Consider the following 25,189-nt stretch of genomic DNA (forward strand, 5'->3'; position numbering starts at 1 on the left):
GTACACCAGAGTCGGTACCCAGTAAGTATTAAGACTAACCTCAGTGGAGTAGTGACGAGGTACAGTGAAGACACTCACTAGTCTAATAACCTGTGCAATATAGTATACAAAACTAATAAGGAACAAATAACAATGATGTCAACAATAATCAACCAGTGATATACACAGTAGGGCAACAAGAACACCATAAATATTGCTCAACAAATAATAAATACAAGTACAACCAATTAATCAAGCCCTTCAGATATAAATCTTTCGCCTATATGTTTTTCAAATAATAATCTTCAGGATATAATACTTTTCAATAAATATATTTCGAATATACTCCCTTCAAATAAATATCTTTCAAATATAATTCTTTCAAATAAATATCTTTCAAATATAATTCTTTCAAATAAATATCTTTCGAATAAAAGTCACCATGTGACACCTCATTTTAAAATCATAAAATACGGGTCTCAACCCACTTTCATATTTTCACGGCACCTCGTGCCAATTTCTCTATCACAACCGCACAAACAACTCACGTGCCAATATCATCATCATTTACTCACGGCATCTTGTGCCCACATTTCATATCACAACTGCACGGACAATTCACGTGCCAATATCATCATTATTTACTCACGGTACCTCGTGCCCACATTTCATTTCATAATCCGTCAAAAAATAGCCACAGGCTCCCAATTTCAACATAGATCAGACTATTATCAATTTACCAACAACAAGACAAATTGCACAAGATATAAAAATAAACACATGAAAAATCACAATATCACATGAAAAATCACAATATCGCATGAAAATTACCAACGCAATAACCTCACATCATCACATAAAAATTACCAACATAATAACTCCACATCATCACGTATCATCCCTGATAATAGCCACCCTTATCTCTTCTATAGCCACCCTTATCACTCCTATAATAGCCTCCATATCCCTCTACCCTGACAATATTAATAGCCACCCTTATCGCTCTGTATAATAGTCACCCTTATCACTCCGCCCAGACAATATCCCAACACATATAACCACATTGAAATGCCGCCCTTATGCCTACATAATATCAACAGTGAGATGCCACCCTTATATCCTTATAATAATAACTCAAATTACATAACAATTTGCACGGAATATTATCACAACAACACAACACAATCAATTTCTATTACAATTTGCCCAATGACCACAACCAATTCTAATGATATAGTAAAATCAATAAATTTCTCAAAAATAGGCTAAGGCTCCACACAACGTATATAAAATCTCAAAACAATCAACAGAGATGGAAAAGTAACTTCGCATAGGACAACGCCTTCTTTAATCCAGATTTTAATAAATATAAATTAATGCCTCATTTTAAACTTATTTAATAATTATTTGCAGATAAAGATTTCCATAATGAATTTAATTCCAAGAAAATATCAAATCAACAATCACACGGAATTCACATAAAACTCCAAGTGACAATAACATCAAATTATCAAATAAGATACAATTTCGACAAACAAGGAACGAGGCATGACACATAAAGGATTTAATAAGTGCCAACAATTTCTAATTTAATACATAAGTACGTCTACAATTTTAACCGATATAATTTGCACATATAAACCAAGTACGTACTCGTCACCTTGCGTACATGGTTTTCAACTACACAATTTCCACATAAAACTCAATGCCTAAGGGGTAATTCCCCCACTCAAGATTAGGCAAGATACTTACCTTTTTGAAGTTATGCCGATATTTCAAAATAGCCGTCTTGCTTGAATAAATCCTCCGGACATCTCAAATCTTTTCAAATTAATTGTATAACTTCATTAAAATTCATCGAAAATAATTCCTGATAATATAACGTTGACTTAAAATTTTTACATTAAAAGTCAACTAAAAGTCAATGCGGCGCCGGCCTCTCGGAACCCGACGAAATTTTTACGAAATCCGAACACCCATTCCGATACGAGTTCAACCATACCCATTTTATCAAATTCCGATAACGAATCGACTTTCAAATCCTCAATTTAAAGTCTAAAATTTCTATTTTTAAACCCAAAATACTAATGTAATGATAAAAAAAATAATAGATTTGGGTAATTTAACCAAAATTGAGTTAAGAACTCTTACCCCCGATATTTCCCTTGAAAGCCTCCCGAAAATCGCCTCTCCCCGAGCTCCAAATCATCAAATATGGAATTTCAGAACTTAAATATGCTGCCCAGTCATTTTCTCTATGCGATCGCGGCCAAACACCCGTTATCACGAAGCACAAAATTTTTCCATCCCTTTTTTACTCTATGCGATCGTGGCCATTCTCCCGCAATCGCGAAGAACAAATTCCCCAACAACCTTGTCCAAATTCTTCCGAACAACCTCTAGTTTAATGGTCATAACGTTTTGTACAAAATTCCAAATAATAAATAGTTTAACTTTATGAAAACTAGACATCAAGAGCTATAACTGTCATGTTTTGGTCATCTCCCAATTCCTTATAGATTTCGAGATATAATCTTCCAAAGTCAGCCTTGTGCAGCACAAATATTTTCTTCGCGATTTCCAAACTCTTCCCGGAAAGCTTGTAGTATATCAACCATAACTTTTGGTACACAACTCCAAATAATGATTGGTTTAATTTTCCGCAAACTAGACATAAAGAGCTACAACTTTTATTTTTGGATCATCTCCAAATTCCTTATAGATTGCGAGATATAAGCTTCCAAAGTCGGGTTAATGCAGCAGAAACGTTCCTCTATGCGATCGCGATTCACTGGCAATTTTTTTCCCCTATTTTGTTCTTCGCGATCACGGCCAATTGCACGCGATCGCATAGCACACTGTTGTAGCCAAAAACCAGCAGCTATTAATAGCCTAGAAATGGTCCGAAACCACCTCGAAACTCACCCGAGCCACTCGGGACCCCGTCCGAACATACCAACAAGTCTCAAAACATATTACAAACTTAGTCGAAACCTCAAATCACATCAAACAACCCTAAAATCACGAATCATACCCCAATTCAAGATTAATGAAACTAAGAAATTTTAAGTTCTACATTCGACACCGAAACCTATCAAATCAAGTTTGATTGACCTCAAAGTTTGCACACAAGTCATAAATGACATAACAGACCTATGAAAATTTTTATAACTGGATTCCGACCCCGATATCAAAAAGTCAACTCCCCGGTCAAACTTCCAACTTAAACTTCCTATTTTTGCCATTTCAAGCCTAATTTAACTACGGGCTTACAAATACCTTTCTGGACACACTTCTAAGTCCAAAATTATCATACGAAGCTATTGAAATCATCAAAACTCTATTCCGGGGTCGTTTACTCAAAAGTTCAACTCTGATCAACTCTTTTCATTTAAGCTTCAGAAATAAGGATTATTCTTCCAATTTAATTCCTAACCTTCCAAAAACCAAACTCGATCGCACATGTAATTCATAATACGTATTACGAATTTGCTCGGGATATTAAGTCGTTGAACGGGGCGTAAATTCTTAAAATGACAAGTCGGATCGTTACATTCTTCCCCTCTTAAACATACATTTGTCCTCGAACGTGCCAAGAATTATTCTGAGGATATTAAATTACTGAGTGTATTCTTACACACATACTCGCGGGTGATTCTAGTCACCGTAAATTTAACAGGGGTTCGACAATACCATCTCAGTGGAGGTTATTTCTTTTATCCTCACTTATTAGCTTTAAAGCCAATTCTTTACACTCCAATCAATTTCAAATGCTTGATTTTTCACATCAACACACGGTATTAGTCTCAAACGGTTGTAGCAACTCGTGCCTACAGACGCATCATGCGTATGTCCATAACCATTTCTCTGGTCATAATAGTTATTTATAATTAATTTCAACATTCTCAATTAATCTCATATTAACCAAAATCTCACATCAAATGTTTTTTCGCAACACTGACAGCAACACGTGAGGCATGAAGACCTCATAATTATTTATCCGAATTAACGAGTCATATTTAACGCCACATGACCACTCACCTTATAGGCTAAAACTTAATATTTACAGCACGAATATGCTTAAATATGCACAGAAACATATAAAAGAATTATCAAATAAGTCTAACAGGCATGACTCCCTATTAATACTATAGTACAAATTTAATTTCACTGAGGGAGAATTTAAACTCATAAATTTTTTACCACAAGGACCTCGTCCTTATATAACTTCCATCGCGGCTTGCAGCCTAGTTTAAATATTTCACATCATATAAAAATGTAAGGATCTCGTTCTCAACTCCGAATCACAAGTATTTTGCACATTGTGTCAACTGAAATTTTAAATTTCCTTTCTTTCTTCTTTTCAATAAATTTTGTAAATAATTTTCACAACACATAATAAACCCCCATACCAATAAGGCATATAATTCATAAAATTGAAATCAATTATTCTGAAATCACATCAAAACCCACTGCAGAGAGTAATAAAAAGTCACTTTTGGACTTATAGTCCTCAATAGTGTACAAAATAAAAATGATAGACATGGGTTAACATCATCAAATCTCCCAACAGGGATAAACATATAAGTGGGTCACAAAATTATGAAGCTCACCCATAAGCGGAGCATAATAGGAGGACTCGCCTCAATATTCAGGACCGAATCAAATTAAGGAAAAAATATCCGTTTATAACAAATCGGGATCGTAGCTGTAACGACACCATCTGGTGTAGTGGCCCCATCCACACCATAGCAAAAATATCAACGGGCTGGGCCTCCCCCTCTAGGGCGCCCTCTACCCGCCTGTCCTCCACCACTAACTGGCTGTGCACGTGGGGTAGTAGCTGTACTGGGGCCCATAGCCTGAGTGTTCTGATAAAATCTACCCCTCCCAAGTCTGGGACAATCTCTCATGATGTGCCTAGTATCACCACACTCATAACAACCCCTCTAAGGTCGCGGTTGCTCGTACTAAGTCTGTGTCAGGTAACTGGAATAACAATTGTAAGAATTTCGTGTTGGTGGTGTACTATAAGAACTTACTGGAGCACCCCGAGTAATCTGATGTGCGGACTGAGCTGGCCGACTGCTCGAGCCTCCGTCATAGTGGGTCATAGCTGAAGAGTAAAATTCATTGAACCCTCTAGAGCTTCGAGACTTTTTGGCCTACTTAGACCCCCTTTCCTCACCTAGAACACCCTTAATCCTCCTCGCAATCTCCACTACTTGCTGAAATGGAGTATCAGTTTGCAACTCTCGAGCCATGCATATTTTAAGTTCATAATCGATCCCCTAAATGAATCTGCGGACCCGCTCTCTAACTGTAGGAACCAAGATAGGTGGATGACGGGCTAACTCACTAAACCTGATAGCATATTCTGACACTGTCATAGTGCCTTGATGCAACCATTCAAACTCTATACGCCACGCATCTTATAGAGTCTGGGGAACAAACTCTTTCAAAAATATTTCCTAAAATTGACCCCAAGTAGGTGGTGTTGCATCGGCTGGTCTACCTTTTTCATAGATTTGCCACCACTGATACGCTGCACCTGACAACTGAAATGTAGTAAAGGCAACTCCGCTCACTTCCACAATACCCATGGTGCGGAGAATACGGTGACACTTTTCTAGAAATCCTTGGGCATCCTCTATAGTTGTGCCACTGAAAGTAGGTGGACTATACCTCTTAAACCTCTCAAGTCTCTTTTGTTCTTTTTCTGATGCCTCTGGCCTGACCTCAGGCTGAACCGGAATAACAGGTTGTATCGGTACTACACCTGGAACCTGACCAATGTGAACTCATTGCTCCAGAGAACGGGCGGTAGGAGTCTGAGCTACTCCCCCAATCTGTGAAATATTTGGTGCAACAGAGATCAATCCTGCCTCAGTTAATCTACCAAACATATTCAAGAACTGTGCTAAAGTCTCCTGAAGTCCAGGGGTAACAACAAGTGCTTCTTGTACCTGTCCTCCAACTGGTGTTACTGGCGGCTCCTCAACTGCTGCTCTGATAGGTGCTCTAGTCGCGTCACGTGCCCTTTCTTGGTCTCTACCTCGGCTTCTACCTCAACCTCTACCTCGGCCTCTACCTCGCCCCCGGACTCTTGCAACCCTAGCAGTATGTGCAGATGCCTGCTCAGATAACCCAGTAGCACATGTCCTCACAATCTGTGAGAGAATAGAGATACAAAGGCTCAAATTCCACAATCAATAAATCCGCACGACAGGAATGAAAGAAGTGGAAATTTCCTAACAGTTCTGTAGCCTCTCGAAGATAAGTACAGACGTCTCCGTACCGATCCTCAAGACTCTACTAGACTTGTTCATGAATCGTAGAACCTATGAACCTAGAGCTCTGATACCAACTTGTCACGACCCAAAATCCCACCACAGGCGTCGTGATGGCACTTAGTCTCTAAGACTAAGTAAGCCGATTATAATTACAATTCAAGCCAAAATATTTTTTAAAATAGATAATCGAAACCAACAACGGAAAAAATTACAAACAACCTCCCAAGACTGGTAATACTGAGTCACGAACTCTAACTGAATACATGAAATGATCTCAAGGATCGAATACATAATATTGTTTGATTAATAATTAACAGTACAATAAAATGGAAAGACTCTAAGGGACTGCGACGACCAAGAAGCTCTACCTTGAATCCTTGCGATCACACTCTAACTCTATTCGAGTCCGATATCTCCAACACCTGACTCTGCACAAAAATGTGCAGAAGTGTAGTATGAGTATACTACAGTAGGTACCCAGTAAGTATCAAGACTAACCTCAGTGGAGTAGTGACGAGGTATAGTCAAGACACTCACTAGTCTAATAACCTGTGCAATATAGTATACAAAAATAATAGGAAACAAATAACAATGATGTCAATAATAATCAACCAATGATATACACATGAGGGAAACAAGAACCCCATAAATATTGCTCAACAAATAATGAATACAAGGACAACCAATTAATCAAGTCCTTCAAATATACATCTTTCGCCTATTTTTTTCAAATAATAATCTTCAGGATATAATACTTTCCAATAAATATATTTCGAATATACTCCCTTCAAATAAATATGTTTCAAATAAATATGTTTCAAATATAATTCTTTCAAATAAATCTATTTCAAATATAATTCTTTCAAATAAATATCTTTCAAATATAATTCTTTCAAATAAACCTCTTTCAAATATAATTCTTTCAAATAAAAGTCACCTTGTGACACCTCATTTTAAAATCATAAAATACGGGTATCAGCCCACTTTCATATTTCTACGGCACCTCGTGCCAATTTCTCTATCACAACTGCACGGACAACTCACGTGCCAATATCATCATCATTTACTCACGACACCTTGTGCCCACATTTCATATTACAACCGCTCGGACAATTCACGTGCCAATATCATCATTATTTATTCATGGCACCTCGTGCCCACATTTCATTTTATAATCCGCCGGGCAATAGCCACGGGCTTCCAATTTCAACATAAATCAGACTATTATCAATTTACCAACAACAAGACAAATTGCACAAGATATAAAAATAAACACAAGAAAAATCACAATATCACATGAAAATTACCAACGCAATAACCCCCACATCATCACATAAAAATTATCAACACAATAACTCCACATTATCACGTATCATCCCTGATAATAGCCACCCTTATCTCTCTTATAGCCACCCATATCACTCCTATAATAGCCTCCATATCCCTCTACCCTGACAATATTAATAGCCACCCTTATCGCTCTGTATAATAGTCACCCTTATCACTCCGCCCAGACAATATCCCAACACACATAACCACATTGAAATGCCGCCCTTATGCCTACATAATATCAACAGTGAGATGTCACCCTTATATCCTTATAATAATAACTCAAATTACATAACAATTTGCACGGAATATTATCACGACAACACAACACAATCAATTTCTATTACAATTTGCCCAATGACCACAACCAATTCTAATGATATAGTAAAATCAATAAATTTCTCAAAAATAGGCCAAGGCTCCACACAACGTATATAAAATCTCAAAACAATCAACAGAGATGGAAAAGTAACTCAGCATAGGATAACACCTTATTTAATCCAGATTTTAATAAATATAAATTAATGCCTCATTTTAAACTTATTTAATAATTATTTGCAGATAAAGATTTCCATAATGAATTTAATTCCAAGAAAATATCAAATCAACAATCACACGGAATTCACATAAAAATTCAAGTGACAATAACTTCAAATTATCAAATAATTTACAATTTCGACAAACAAGGAACGAGGCATGACACATAAAGGATTTAATAAGTGCCAACAATTTCTAATTTAATACATAAGTAGGTATACAATTTTAACCGATATAATTTGCAAATATAAACTAAGTACGTACTCGTCACCTTGCGTACATGATTTTCAACTACACAATTTCCACATAAGACTCAATGCCTAAGGGGTAATTCCCCCACTCAAGGTTAGGCAAGATACTTACCTTTTTGAAGTTATGCCGATATTCCAAAATAGTCGTCTTGCTTGAATAAATCCTCCGGACATCTCAAATCTATTCAAATTAATTGTATAACTTCATTAAAATTCATCGGAAATAATTCAGGATAATATAACGTCAACTTAAAATTTTTACATTAAAAGTCATTTAAAAGTCAATGCGGGGCCTGCCTTTCGAAATCCGATAGAACTTTTACAAAATCCGAACACCCATTCCGATACGAGTTCAACCATAATAATTTTATAAAATTCCGATAATGAATCGACCTCCAAATCCTCAATTTAAAGTCTATAAAATTTCTACAATTTTTAACCCAAAATACTAATTTAATGATAAAAACAACAATATATTCGGTTAATTTAACCAAAATTGAGTTAAGAACACTTACCCTGATGTTTTCCTTAAAAATCTCCTGAGCATCGCCTCTCCCCGAGCTCCAAATAGTCAAAGATGGAAAATGGGACGAAGTCCCATTTTCAGAACTTAAATCTGTTGCCCATTCATTTCCTCTATGCGATCGTGGCCAAACATCCGTGATTGCGAAACACAAAAATTTTTCAGCCCTTTTTTACTCTATGCGATCGCGGCCATTCTCCCGCAATCGCGAAGAACAAATTCCCCAACAACCTTGTCCAACTTCTTCTGGACAGTCTCTAGTATAATGGTCATAACATTTTGTACAGAACTCCAAATAATGAATGGTTTAAATTTTTGAAAACTAGACACCAAGGGCTACAACTTTTATGTTTTGGTCATCTCCCAATTCCTTATAGATTTCGAGATATAAGCTTCCAAAGTTAGCCGTATGCAGCACAAATTTCTTCTTCCCGATTTCCAAACTCTTCCCGGACAGCTAGTAGTGTATCAACTATAACTTTTGGTACACAACTCCAAATAACAATTGGTTAGATTTTATAAAAACTAGACACAAAAGAATACAACTTTTATTTTTGGATCATCTCCAAATTCCTTATAGATTGAGAGATATAAGCTTCTAAATTCGGGTCAATGCAATAGAAAATTTCCTTTACGCGATCGCGAAAGGCCTTCCGCGATCGCGATTCACTGGCCATTTTTTCCCATTTTGTGCTTCGCGATTGCGGCCAATTCCACGCGATCGCATAGTACACTGCTGTAGCCAAAAACCTGCAGCTATAGATGGCCTATAAATGGTCCGAAACGACCCCGAAACTCACCCGAGCCACACTCGGAACCCCGTCCGAACATACCAACAAGTCTCAAAACATATTACGGACTTAGTCGAAACCTCAAATCACATCAAATAATGCTAAAACCACAAATCATACCCCAATTTAAGCTTAATAAAACTAGAAAATTTCAACTTCTACATTCGATGCCGAAACCTATCAAATCAAGTCCGATTGACCTCAAATTTTGCACACAAGTCATAAATGACATAACGAACCTATGAAAATTTTCAGAACTGGATTCCGACCCCGATATCAAAAATTCAACTCCTCGGTCAAACTTCCAACTTAAACTTCCTATTTTCGCCATTTCAAGCCTAATTTAACTACGGGCTTCCAAATAATTTTTCAGACACACTCCTAAGTTCAAAATCACCATACGAAGCTATTGGAATCATCAAAACTCTATTTTGGGGTCATGTACTCAAAAGTCCAACTCCGATCAACTCTTTTCATTTAAGCCTCAGAAATAAGGATTGTTCTTCCAATTTAATTCTGAACCTTCCAAAAACCAAACTCGATTGCATATACAAGTCATAATACGTATTACGAAGTTGCTCGGGATATTAAATCGCTGAACGAGGTATAAATTCTTAAAACAACAAGTTAGGTCGTTACAATAGGACTGCCATCATCTACGGGCCATGCCCTCCAGCTGAAAGGTGGTAAAGTCCACCCCATAGGACTTCAATATCCTCATGTTATGCAGTGTGTCCCTACACCGCTCAATAAAGTATCGGGGGTCCTCATGTCGCTCATCTCCAAAGACATGAGGATGAAGCCTGGTCCATTTGTCCAATAGCTTCTGCGACTCGCCGACCGCAGCTGGTATGGGCTCAGGTATAGCTGCTGCAACTGGCTGAGCTCCGCCCACGAGTAGTGCACCTGGGTTCTGATATATGGCAGTTGCATACTCTGGAGCATGAGCGGTAGGGGTCTGTGCTCCCCCTCCTACCTGATATATAGATGGGCCAGCTAGAAATAAACCATCCTGAGTCATAGAATCCATGAACCACAGCACACGACCCATGACCTCCTGGAATCCTGGTGCGGACATGAAATCCACTACGATTGGATTCGTTGCAAGCACCTCACCCTTCTTCTCAATAATAGGATCCTCCACTAGATCTACTGGTGGCATAACTGGAGCAACGCTAGGACGCTCGCGCCCTCTATCACGAGCTGGAGCCCTCCTTCGTCCTCTAACAACATGGGGATCATCTCCTCCACGGTCGAGTACATCTTCCGCGCGCGTTCTCACCATCCGTGAGAGAATAAGAGAAAGATACTTAGCATAACATCAACTGCACGATATGAGATAAAGAAAGAGTAGTTTCCTAACACCCTATAGCCTCTTGAAGATAAGTACGGACGTCTCCGCACTGATCCGCAAGATACTATTAGGCCTGCTCATAACTTGTGAGACCTACGTGAACCTAACGCTCTAATACTATGTTATCACAACCCAATTTCTCCTATAAGTCATGGTGGCGCCCAACGTCGCCGTTAGGAAAGCCAACGGTGCACTAACCGTGTAATTGTTCTTTTTAATAAATTTCCAAGTAGTTGAATTTCATTTATTATGAAAATAAGGAGTATAAAATTTAATAAAGTAAAGCAAAAGCTAATAAGTGAGCAAATGCAGTGAAATAAATGTTCCAAAACCATAAAGTCTACTAGTATGTGTTCCAAGACCTGGTGTCACAAGTGTATGAGCAACTAGTAGAATATACAAACTCTAAACTATTGTCTGAATTAGAGTAGACAAAAAATAAATGCAAGAGAGTGACTCCAGGTGCTATAGAATGGACCCAGAAAGCAACTCACCACTAGGCCTTGGGGTAAGGGGGGTGCGCGCCGGAATGACTGTCAGATGCACCTACCTCAGATCCTGCACGATTAGTACAGAAGTGTAGCATGAGTACATAAATAACATGTATCTAGTAAGTTTCCAGTCTAACCTTATAACGACCTAGCCATTCGTTTTAAGAGTATTAGTCCCAAACCCCTATTTATTGCTTCCTCTATTTTATTTTTGGGTTTTGTGACTTGACGGAAGGATTTGTCTTTGGTTTCGGAGTGAAATAGGACACATAGTCCCTAAAATGGAGGTTTAAGTCATAGGAATTAACCGTAGTTTGAACTATGTGAACATGACTCTAGAATGGAATTTTGACGGTTCCTATAGCTCCGTAGGGTGATTTTGGTCTTAGGAGCGTGTTCGGATGTTGAATTAGAGGTCTGTAGGTCATTTTAGCATGAATTGGTGAAAGTTGAAAATTTGATGAATTTTCGGATGTTTGACCGGGAGTGGACTTTTTGATATCAGGGTTGGATTCTGATTTTAGAAGTTGGAATAGATCCGTAATGTCAATTATGACTTATGTGCAAAATTTGAGGTCAATCAGACTTGATTTGATAGGTTTCGGAGTCATATGTAGAAGTTTGAAACTTTGAAGTTCATTAGGCTTGAATCGATATGTAATTCATGATTTTAGCGTTGTTTGATATAATTTAAAGGACCGACTAAGTTCGTGTGATATTTTAGGACTGGTTGGTATATTTGGTTGAGGTCCCGGGGGCCTCGGGTGAGTTATAGATGGTTAACGGATCATTTTTGAACTTAGAAGATTTTTTGGTGCTGGGCTGGTTCTAGTGTAATCGCACATGTGCAAGGCTGACCGCAGGTGTGAGCCCACAAAAGCGAGCAATGGGACGCAGGTGCGGGGTTAGGTGAATTGGCCAGTGGTCACAGATGCGGTGTGAAGGCCGCAGAAGCGACGAGTGTGGGAAAGCATGTTCGCGAAAGCAGACGTGTTTGCGCAAATGCGTACTCGCAGAAGCGGGATTTGGATCGCAGAAGTGGAATGGATGCCAAGAGCTGATTCTGCAAAAGTGGATCATGGGTCGCAGAAGCAGTTCCGCAGGTGCGAAAAGCCTGGGTAATGTTTAAAACCGAAGGGCTTCGTAGCTTTGTCATTTTGGACTTTGCAAACTCGGTCGAGGGCAATTTTTGAGAGCATTTTCGAGGGATTTTCTTGAGGTAAGTCCCTTGTGCTTATTTTTGATCAATAATCTTGCTTCCCCATTTATTTTTCCATCTAGTTAGTATGTATTTAAGGTGGAAATTGAGAGTTGGAGGTTAGGGATTTGGTGAGTTGATTTGAGGAATTGAGTGGCGATTTGGTGTCGGATTTTGATAATTTTGGTATAGGTGAACTCGTGGTCGAGTGGGTGTTCGTATTTTATGACTTTTACCCGATTCCGAGATGTGGGTCCGGGTCGACTTTTTGGGCAGAATTTTCGATTCCTTGCTAAAGTCGTAGTTTCATTATTTAAATTAGTTTCTTGTAGTTATATTTATAGTATGAAATTGTTTTGGCTAGATTCGAGCCTATCGGAGTTGGAAAGTCGAGGGAAAGGCATACTACTTGACTGATTGAGCGAGATTTGAGGTAAGTGACTTGTCTAACTTTATGGGGGGAGGGGGGAATCCCCTTGGGATTGGTACTTTTGTAACAATTTGTCATATGCAAGCGCCATGTATGCGAGGTGACGAGTGCGTATACGGGTTGATTATGAAAAATTTTGTTCTTGTTGATTTGCCATCATTTGAATTCCTTAACTGAGTTGTCTCCTTTTAAAATTCATTTACTGAGTTGTCTTAGCATATGTGGTGATCATGTTTTGCCTAGTATCGCATGTCTACGTGCCTTAACTCTTACTTGCAATTTGTGCAACATGCTTAGTTGAATTACCTATTTTCCTTGATTTGGATTAAATTTTTAACTGTAAGATTCTTGCAGAAAATTTGTGTTTTCTTTCGATTACCTACTGCATATCTATTTTGGGACTATGAGGCGGTTCCTCGGGAGATCCCCTTGTACTGCATATTTACTTTGAGACTACGAGGCGTTTACTGAGGAGATCCCCTTGTACTGCATATTTACTTTGGGACTTGATGGTAGGCTAGAAACTCGTATTTTAGTTGTAGTATTGCACTCAAATTACTGTATTTTACTTGTGTTGAACTTTAATTGGTAGTGTTTTTGCACTTATTGGATGTTTTATACCTTATAGGGGTGATTCCGAGTTATGTGGCTATGATAGAGCCAATCCGAGATATTTGAAACTTTGAAATCCGAGTAGAAGCCCAAGCAATTAAGCCGGGATCTTGTTCGGGGGTCGAAGACCAAGTTCGGATGTCAAAAACTGGAGAAACAAATTTTCTCTAAGAAAAATGCACTGCCGCGCCACATGGGCCGCCGCGAGGTGCGGCGCGGCAGTATAAAATGTGCCTAGAATTTCATTTGCAACATGTTCTGGAAATCTTCACAGGCGCGCCGCATGCGGCGCGGTAGCCTAATTTCCTTAGAGTATTTCTCATTTCCGCTAATTAAGGGTAGTTTCGTTCGGGGGTTGTTTTGGACTTCAGTTTTAAGGCACCAACAACACCCTTTTTCAGTATCTTTTAACCTAGAGAAGATGGGAGAGTTACCAAGGGAGAAGACTTAAGAATTCATCAAGATTTCAATTTACAATCGGTGCAATACGAGAGTTTCTATCAAATCTTTAGAATTGATATTTTCTTTGTTGTTAAACTTATTTGAGATTTCGTACTCCATTGTTATGGAGTAATTTCCATTTGAGTGTTGATAGATATGGTGTTTCAATAACTGAACTAGGGATTCGATTCTTGATACTTGCTAGAATTAATTGATGGAGCTTAAATTGTATTGTGGAGTTAGTTAGTATTTTTCTTAATCGAAAGAGAAGTTCGATATTAATTTTCTGCACATCTTATGCGCTTGTTTAAATTCACGATTCAAATAGGTAATCGACGTAGCCTCTTGAATTGTTGATTGAACGAGAAAATAGGGAATATTCGCGAGAAATTACCCTTTAGATCATAAACATCATTTTTATTCTTGCAACTGTTTACCATGCATCATTTGGGTTAATTACTGAAACTAGTATTTAATCAAAAGAGGAATATTAGCTTCAAGAGTAATCTGATAATTGGTTGAATTCGTAAGAATCGATCGTATTATAGAGTGAATTAACTCAAGAATTGGATCCTGAGTCAGTTATCGTGCACCTATCTAGTCAATTACCCTTATTTTCCTCATAAATATTTCTTCGTGCTTATTTGCTTTTTTTAATGATCAACTGTTATTTGCTTGAACTTCAATAGTTAATCGTAGTAATAGATATCCAACCAAGTATTAATTTTCCTGGATAGTAATCAACTGGATATTATTCAAACACTGTTTAATTTCAATCCTTGTGGAGACGATAATTAATCTATATTATCTTTGACTAGCGAGCACAATTTAAGTGTGGGTTTTGCGCTTGTCAAATTTTGGCGTCGTTGCCGGGGATTGGATATCAATAGTATTTAAAGTAGTTTGTAGTGCTAATTAAGGAATTAGCTTTTAATTTTTTCTTTTATTTTTAGTTTGTTTGGTTAACTTCTCTTCAAGATTTTTTTTTGATTGAAGAAATCTTGAAGAGTATATTCTTGTTATTGAACTCTAAATTATGTGAAGATGGAGTACAACCAGCCTAAGAAAACGGTTGAAGAGTTAGCAACTGAATATTATCAGCAGTGTGCTACGTGTTTAAATGCGGTGGAAATAATCTTCATTGGTTGATTGTCAAGCAGGTAGGTATTCTTCCTATGGTTCATCTTTAGAATACTCTCACTTTGTCTCTAGTCTGTACAGGTATGAGGATTCATATGGGTACAATTCTAACTCTGGTTGGGATGAATACCCTTATTATGACTGGAATGAAAGCGAAGTGAGACAACCACCTCGAGAGGAGAATCGTAGTTTAGAAAAGCTTATGTATAAGTTCATAAATTAGGTGGAAGAGAAATCTATACAAGATGATGAAGCCACTAACAACCTAACAATGCAAGTGAATCAATTAGTAAATATACTTAGCTCGTTGCATTGTGATGGTGAATATATAGAAGAGATACCATGTGAAAATGAGCCTACCCGAGATGATGAACATCTACAGAAAGAGTTTTTCACTCTGCAAGAGGACTCTATTTTAATTGAAATGATTGAAAATGAGGCTTTGGTTGATTATGAAGCAATACAAGAAGAGTTCAAACCCCCATCCACATATCCACAATTGCAATTTTTAGTAGAAGAGAATGAGGAACAAATGGTCTTGGACTTACCAGAGGAGTACTCACATGACCTTTCTTCTTCATTTTCTTATTCTAACCTTGATCATGTGGATTTTATTTTTGGGTATTTATAGGAATATGCAGGGATTGATCTTGTGAATGAATGCAGAAACAAGTTGAAGATGATCCTACAAGAACAATCCACCGCTCAAAATGAGGCCAAGAAAGAAAGAGCGGGTCTTGCAAATATCCTTAAAGGACTTTGGCCTGATGAGCTCCATAAAGAATCCCGAGGAGCGAAAGCAAAAAATGCATTTAGAATTAGGGGTGGAGTTCACAAGTTCTCGGAACGAAAAAAGTCCAGGGGAGTTTTCTTTTACCTCTTGCTTTTTATTTGTGTGCTATGGGGACATGCCACAATTTAAAGCGTGGGGTGGGGATGTAAATATGTAAATGTGCGTTTGCTTTTATGTCTTTTGATTATTATTTTTTTAAAAATCAATTTCCTTAGGTAGTGTTAACTTAGGTAGTGTAATAATTCCCCTTGGTTTTTCTTTGTATCGCGGTTCTTTTTCAAGGGTTTTGTTTGAACCATGTGCAGTTAGTTTTTATTTTTTTTAGGAGTAGGAAGCCTTGTGCTGTGATTTGAAATGAAAGCAATATCTCTTGACTGCATTATGCCTTGATAATAGTAAGTGCTTTAGTTGTGACGCTTAGGCTCAATTTTTGACTCTTGTATAAGTACCTTAAATTGTATGATCTTAACTTTGCTTAACTACTTTGATTAAAACTGTCTTGATGAGTCTGATCCTGAGTGAGTTTTGTGCCATGTGTGTGTGTGTGAGATTTTGTGTATTCTGTGCATTGCATTTGTTGTCTAGAACTTGCCCCGTGTATTTGTAGAGTGAAATAATAGTTTTATTCAGTCTTGGAAGTGATATAGGTGTTTCTTTGTTAAGCCAGTTATATGTTGTACCCACCTAATTTTTATGTATCTTAGTTAACCTCTTTGAGCATGTAATCCTGTTTCTTTGGCAACCACATTATAAGCCTTATCCATTTTACCTCTCACGAGCACTTGAAATTGTTATGAACTTTGTAAAAGTTAAAAGTGTGGGGTGTTGGTTTGGCTTTTGAGTGGAACTAATGAAATAAAGAGAAAGATGCACTGTTTTGAAAAAAAAGAGCCACTAATTGGTATATATATATATATATATATATATATATATATATATATATATATATATTCATTGTGTAATTATTCATTGATAGTGGTAACTTTTGATGTATTTGTGCTTAAAGAAGTCGGGAGTTAACATATACAGATGTGAAGGTGGAGTTATGGTTTGACATAAGTGTAGGGTTTTGGATGTTAAATTGTATGTATTAAAAGTGCTTAGGGAGGTGTAGTCACTCTTATATCCAAATATATCCTACCCATCCCACAGCTTACATTACAACAAAATAAAGTCCTACTTGATCCTTAACTGAATGAGCTAAATTAGTAGAGTAGTACACTACGGGCAAGCCTATGGTACATCTTTTGTGGCATATGAATTTCATTTATGAGAGGGAGTTAATTCTTTCTATCTTGAGTTCCTATTTGTTCTTGAATTTGATCGTATGGAACTACTCTCTACTGCGTGTATGAGGGTACATAATTTACAAAGGTAAGGTAAATTCTTTGACCTTTGTGTTAGAGTAAATGAGCAGGTTATGAAAAATGTGTGGTGCTTTTAAGTCCACTCTTGAGGCGAGGATGTTACGGTATTGTGCTTAATCTGTTTTATTATTCTTGGTGTGATGAGTTAGGAGAGTTATTTAAAAAGGTCATATCTAATGTGAAGCGTAGTTTGATTGCTCGAGGACGAGCAATGGTTTAAGTATGGGGTGTTGATGGTAGGCTAGAAACCCGTATTTTAGTCGTATTTTGCACTATAATTACTATACTTTATTGGTGTATGAGCTTAAATGATGGTGATTTGCACTTATTGCGTATTTTATGCCTTGCAGGAAATGATTCCGAGTTAAGAAGATAATTTGGAGCTAAAGCGAATAATTTGGAGCTTTGAAGTGTGAGTAGAAGCCCAAGAAATTAAACCGGTATCACGTTCGAATATTGAGGACCGAATACACATGTAAAAGATAGAGGAAAATTGTTTAAAGCCATTTAAATGGCCATCATAGCATGGTAACCAAAATGGGGGACAAGGTGACAATATGTCACTATATTTTATGTAGAAATTTAATTCCCCAAGACATGGTCCAATAGGACATTTGGCCAGCGTTAGGGATTTGCTTTGTTTAGGCAGAAATTCATCTGTCGCGCCTCGAGGCGTGGCTCGACAGTGCAAAATGTGCCCAAATTTTGTTTTTCGATGTGTTCTAGAATTTTTCACAAGCGCGGCGCGGGGTGCGACGCGGTAGCCCAAAAATGTTAGAGTGACTTCCCATTTCCGCTAAAAAGGGTAGTTTCGCTCGGTGTTTATTTTGGGGGTGGCTTAAATACACCAAAACACCATTTTTAGAGGGACTTTTGATACAATTACGACCTAAGGGGCCAAGGAGGCTATGGAGGAGTTGAAGAACACAAGCACAAGGATTTCATCATTCCTTCCTCACTCAAGATCCGGGTTTGGATTGAATTTATGTTTTCCTCTACTTTAGTTACATTTGTGAAGAACTTCTCCATGTCTATGGAGTAGATCCTTCTAGGTTTTGATGGATTTGGTGTATTGATGATTGTTTATGAATTATAACTCTATTTTTATGTATTTGCATCATTTTTGGAAGATTTAATTGTTGCATCTATATTCACTTGTTATTGTTACTGAAAGAGGCATAACTTGTGATATCTTTGCATTATATTGTTGGTTGAGTTCATAGATTTTTTTAAGTAATCGAAAGAGGCTAGTTGAATCATTGATTAAACCTAGTTAGGAGGATAATCGAGAGAGGTTCTCCTAAAGACCAATCCATTATACATTCTTGCATATCTTCACAGAGCTTAAATTGGTTCATATTGAGAGGTTGAGACTTAATCGAGAGAGAAGTTTCTACTAAACAATTATACTGATAATTAAGTAAATTTGAGAGACTCCCTTGAACATTAGAAGTGAATTATCTAGAGTTAAATCGGAGACAATTATCTTGCACATATCCTATAAATACCCCATTTTCTCCCATTGATATCTTTCTTTGTTTAGTCCTTGTTTCGATTGTCATTAGTGAATTAGCTCTAGATTCTTTTTAGTATTAACCGCATATATCTAAATTGTTGATCATCTTGGATAGCAATCTAGCTACAAACTACGATAATACTGTTTAACTCCAATCCCTATGGATACGATATTATACTATACTATCTTTGACTAGCAAGCACAATTTAAGTGTGTGTTTTATGCTCGTCAGGGCTATGGGGCGTTTACTCGGGAGATTTCCCTATGTCTTGCATATTTACTTTGGGACTTTGAGGCGGTGCCTCGGGAGATCCCCCATGTCGGGCATATTTACATTTAGGACTACGAGGCGGTACCTCGGGAGTCGAAAAATCGAGAAAAATATATACTACTTGACTAATTGAGCGCAGTTTGAGAAAAATAACTTGTCTAACCTTGGGAGGGGGGAGGGGGGGGGAGAACTTCCCTTAGGATTGGTATTGATATGAAAATGTTGATGTGTGGAAAGTCATGTACACGAGATGACGAGTGTGTACATGAGTTAAATGTGGAGGATTATATCTTTAAATTGTGTAGAGCACTGTTGCATATTAATTAAATTATTTTATTCTATTATATTCATCATCATTAATATATTTTCGTATTTTAAATTTATCTGACCTATTCCTACTAAGTGTTTTACCTGTTTAGTTGAAACTCTATTTCTTTTGTTCCATGCATTATTTGAAGGTTGGATTTCTTAATTTAAATATTATAAAAAAAATAAAGTATTTTACATTTAAAAATTTGATGTTAAGTCAAGATGTTAAATTTGTGAAATATTATTTTTGCTGAATATTTTGTGAAGATTTTTGTATTCATTGTGATTGAGTCGTGAGCTCCGTATTGTGGAAATAATGGATAGTATTCTGCTGAATATTTTCCGAGACCTTGTACTCATTGTGATTGATCCGTGAGCTCCTTATTATGAAAAATATTCTTGTTGTTGATTTATTTTGGCAAGTTGAAATATTTGGGCACTTGAGGTACAAATTGTGATATTGATACGCATGCGGTGGTATAATGTCTAGGTGTTGAAACGCATGCGGTGAGATAAGTATGGCTTGATACGCGTGGCTAGTAGGGGAACTACTAGAAGTCATGCGGTGTGATAAGGGTGGCTAAAATGCGGGATTCTATTTCGGAAACAACATTTTCTTTAAAATAAAATGTGAAGGCTCCCGCGGTGATATAAGAAAATGAGATAATGTGAATTTATTTATGATTTGGGACTACAAGGCGGTACCTCGGGAGTGCCCTTGTTGATATTTCTTTATGGCTGCCTTTGCCTTTGATTATTGTCGTGATTTTTCTTAAAGTTGTAAATTTCTATTTTCTTTCCGCGAGGTATTATTTTTCCTTATTCTGTGTAATTTAATGGTGACATACTATTTACTTGATTCATTTTCATTGTCATTTATTGTTATTATATAGTTAAACATTTCACCATGTCTTTTATTATTTCCAGTAGGGCCTGACATGATCTCGTCACTACTCTACCGAGGTTAGGCTTGACACTTATTGGGTACCGTTGTGGTGTACTCATACTACGCTTCTGCACATCTTTTTATGCAGATCCAGGTACTTCCTACCAGCCCAGATATCAGTGAGCTACCTTTGTACGGAGACTTCGAGGTATATCTGCCAGCGTCCGCAGACTCCGGAGTCCCCTTCTATCCTTATTATATTGCTTCTTTATTTTCTTTAGACTTTAATATATAGAGACATTGAGGAAAAATTCTTAGAAGTTTGTGATTTATTTCTATCGGGTTTTGGGAGTTGTAATTATCTGAATTGCAGACTTATTTATTTCATATTTTTATTGTTATTCCGCATTGATAGGCTTACCTAGTCTTAGAGATTAGGTGCCATCACGACATTCTTCGGAGGGAATTTGGGGTCGTGACAACACGTTACTAAGTCCAAATTCGCCATACGGAGCTATTTGAATTATCAGAATTCAAATCTGAGGTCGTTTACACATAAGTCAACCTCCGGTCAATTTTTTCAACTTAAAATTTTAATTATGAGACTAAGTGTCTCATTTCACTCCGAAATCCTTTCGGACCCGAACCAACTAACCCGATAAGTCATAAAAAACTGTAAAGCATAAATTGAACAATAAATGGGAGTACGGGGTTATAATACTCAAAACGATCGGCCGGGTTATTATACTACATATCACAATTGTCATAACAATACCAAATCCTAAGGAGAATTTTTCCCACACAAGGTTAGACAAGTCACTTACCTCAAACCACGCTAAATCAATCAACTAGAAGGCCTTTTCCTCGATTTTCCAACTCCGAACGGCTCGAATCTAGCCAAAATAAATTTCATACTATAAATATAATTATAGGAAACTAATTTAAAAAATAAAATTATGATCTTAGCAAAGAATTGAAAAATCGTCCCAAAAAGTCAACCCGAGCTCGCGTCTCGGAACAAAACCAAAATTATAGAATCCGAACCCCCATTCAATATCGAGTCCAACCATACAAGAATTATCCAAATTCGACCTCATTTTGCCTTTCAAAACCCAAAAACTTAGTCTAAGAACTTCTACACTTTTCCCCCCAATTTTTTCAACTCAAATCCTTAATTACATGATGATAATAATGATAGATTAGTATAATTTAACTAATTTAAAAAATAAAATTACGATCTTAGAAAAGAATTGAAAAATCGTCCCAAAAAGTCAACCCGAGCTCGCGTCTCGGAACAAAACCAAAATTATAAAATCCGAACCCCCATTCAATATCGAGTCCAACCATACAAGAATTATCCAAATCCGACCTCATTTTGCCTTTCAAAACCCAAAAACTTAGTCTAAGAACTTCTACACTTTCCCCCCAATTTTTTCAACTTTTTTCAACTCAAATCCTTAATTACATGATGATAATAATGATAGATTAGTATAATTTAACCAAATTCGAGTCAAGAATTCTTATCTCAACAATTCCTATGAAAATCCCTCGAAATTTTGCCTCAAACCGAGCTCCCAAAATCCCAAAATGAAATATGAACCAAGTGCTCGAATTCTTCCTTTTTTTGCCAAGTGAATCCGCATCTACGGTCACTTAGTCACATCTATGACACCGCACCTGCAGAAAAACCATCGCAGGTGCGGTCCCAGCTTATGTCCCAGAGTTCCGCTTCTGCGAATAAAAGCTCGCATCTGCAAGCCCGTTTCTGCGGAGAAACAACCGCATATGCGGTCACGCCCAAGGCTGCTTCCCCAAATTCCGCTTTGCGAAGGCAGCCTCTGCATCCGCAATTCTGCTTCTGCGGACAAATGATCCCACCTGGGATCCCAGCTAGGCTAGGACAATTCCTCTTCTACGACCAATGGCTCGCATTTCCGTGTCCACACCTGCGATCAATCCCTTCGCAGGTGCGAAGACACCAGAACCAGCCCAGCTTCAGCAGATTCACACAAGTCCAATGTTGTTCCGGATTCAATCTGAATCACACCCGGGGCCCCGTCCGAGTATACCAACTAGTTTCAAAACACATAACGGACCTACTCGAGTCCAAAAATCATATCAAACAACTTAAATTCAATGAATCGCAACCCAAATTCAAGCCTAAGCAACTATGAACTTCTGAATTCTGACACCGACGTTGATTCATACCAAAACAACTCTGATTGATATAAATTTTTGCACACAAGTCATAATTGATATTACAGACCTATTTCAACTTTCAGAATCGGGTTCCGACCCCGATATCAATAAAGTCCACTCCCGGTCAAACTTTTCAAGTTTCACCAATTTCTAACTTTCGCCAAATCACGCCGAAACGACCTGCGGACTTCCAAATCAACATCCGGACATGCTACTAAGACCAAAATTACCATACAGAGCTATCAGAACCGTCAAAATTCTATTCCAGAATTATTTTCATACAAGTCAAACTACGGTAAACTCCTACTACTTAACCTTCCAACTTAGGGACTATGTGTCCCCTTTCACTATGAAACTCGCCCGAAACCAAAATCAAACACCCCGACAAGTTACGTAACCACAATCTAATATAGAGGAAGCATAAATTAAAGGAACCAAACACCCCGACAAGTCACATAACCACAAGCCTTACTACTCAAAATATTAGAGCCCGCCATGACTCTTTAGATTTCATGATGACATATATATATATATATATATATATATATATATATATATGAATTTAGAACGTGTAATATTGTAATTGTAAGTAAAAGCTTTTGTTGACTCGAATATAGTAAACATTTGCCGGTAAAAAAGGTTATATTTGGCTTGGGCCAGAATAGATGATACTAATCACAGAAGAAGAATTAATTTAAGAGATATTTGCTAAGAATTATGTTTATCAAAAGCGTTTCCACTCCAATCCATCGACCAAGTACGAAGAAAGCACAAAAAGATCTTAAATCCTACCTTTCGTATGGAGAAATTGAAGGTTCTATCTAAAAATGGGATAACTCATCTGATTTGATTTATAAGCAGTTTAATTTCAATTAAACAGAAAATATTTTAGATGGGTTTAATTCAACTTTTTAGATGCGTTTAAATTGTGGCAAAAATAGAAACGAAACACGTAAGTACAATTAGAAAGAAAACATGTTTTAAAAAAAATGTAGGAAAGAAAACAAATTAGGGAGTAACTAGCTTATCCACGTGGCGACTACAGATTTGATACTTTGGTAGCACATAGATTACTATCCGAGCTATCATCTCCTCCTCAAATCTCCACCGTTAACTAAATCTCAACCAATCAACGGACTTCATTCACTCTCAAAAAAATTCAAACTCTTTTCAAAATTTCCCAAACTTCCCGCCCCATTTCCCTCCTATAAAACTTCCCCATTACACATCTCACAAATTCACCATTATCAGACAATCGAAGCTTTTGGCAATCTACAAAATCTGTCATTTTCAAAAATGGCCCGTACTAAACAAACAGCTCGCAAATCAACAGGTGGGAAAGCTCCAAGGAAGCAGCTAGCTACTAAGGCTGCGAGAAAGTCAGCTCCGGCGACCGGAGGAGTGAAGAAACCTCACCGTTTCCGTCCTGGAACTGTAGCTTTAAGGGAAATCAGGAAGTACCAGAAATCGACAGAGTTGTTGATAAGGAAGTTGCCATTTCAGAGGCTAGTGAGGGAAATAGCACAGGATTTCAAGACAGATCTGAGGTTCCAAAGCAGTGCTGTTGCTGCCCTACAAGAGGCTGCTGAGGCTTACCTTGTTGGCCTCTTTGAAGATACAAATCTCTGTGCCATTCACGCCAAGAGGGTCACTATCATGCCCAAGGACATTCAGCTCGCTAGGAGGATTCGTGGTGAAAGGGCTTAGGATGAAACTTGTTACGCTTATGATTATGGTTAATTCGTGTTCTCTGATCTAGGGCATTGTTTTTGTGTCTTTTGCTGAATGTTGGGGTTAGTGATGTAAATCAAGTGACTTATTTCAATCAAAGTATATGTAAAACCTCTCGTTTATTAGTATTTTGAAATCTTATTAATGAAATTTGTAGTTCATTTGGCTGTTACATCTTATTAGCGTTTGTACTTTGTGCTTGATGTTTGAAGCGTCAAATTATTTTTTCCTTGTTATCCTTTGTGTATTAAGGATTTTCACTACTCACTGGTGCTATGGAATACCCCCCTCCCCCCCACGCGCACACACAACTACCATACCCTACCAAAGAACAAATAAAAAGATTATGTTTCTGTAGGGATTGTTCTAACTTTGCGTTTCCTTTATCATTATCTGAAACTAAGATTGATTTGGGTTTGTTATCAAATGCTTATTTACTACTGTTGCAGGAGGAAGGTAGATGTTTCTTTTTTTCACGTTAGCCATCAAAGGTTGAATTTGGCTGCACTGGACCAGGATTAGCCATTTGATGAATTTTCTGTTGGACTTTAGGTTCTGGCAAAATGAGTTGTGGTGCTGCAGCTGGTTGTATTTAAACTGAGATGATTGGTCTTTTGCGTGGCATCTCATCTTCGCAAGTTTTAGGTAAGTTTTTGCCCTTGTCTTACCTAAGGTTGTTGGTCTGTGAGGCCAGAGAGCGCTGTGTTTTAGTTTCAGTCTGACTTGAAGTACTAAGTTTATGCATGCA

General features: G+C 37.5%; 1 protein-coding gene across 1 annotated transcript; it reads left to right on the top strand.

The window, feature by feature from the left end:
- Positions 1 to 23,932: 23,932 nt before the first annotated feature.
- Positions 23,933 to 24,613, top strand: LOC138893285 (histone H3.2). The gene has a single exon (XM_070177175.1). The coding sequence runs from the start codon at positions 24,007 to 24,009 to the stop codon at positions 24,415 to 24,417; it is 411 nt and encodes a 136-aa protein (XP_070033276.1). The 5' UTR covers positions 23,933 to 24,006; the 3' UTR covers positions 24,418 to 24,613.
- The last annotated feature ends 576 nt before the right edge of the window (positions 24,614 to 25,189 follow it).

Source organism: Nicotiana tomentosiformis, chromosome 6, assembly GCF_000390325.3.
Source record: "Nicotiana tomentosiformis chromosome 6, ASM39032v3, whole genome shotgun sequence".
Lineage (NCBI taxonomy): Eukaryota > Viridiplantae > Streptophyta > Magnoliopsida > Solanales > Solanaceae > Nicotiana > Nicotiana tomentosiformis.

Coding starts and splice junctions, on each gene's coding strand:
- LOC138893285 (XM_070177175.1), top strand. CDS start 24,007: ATGGCCCGTACTAAACAAACAGCTCGCAAATCAACAGGTGGGAAAGCT.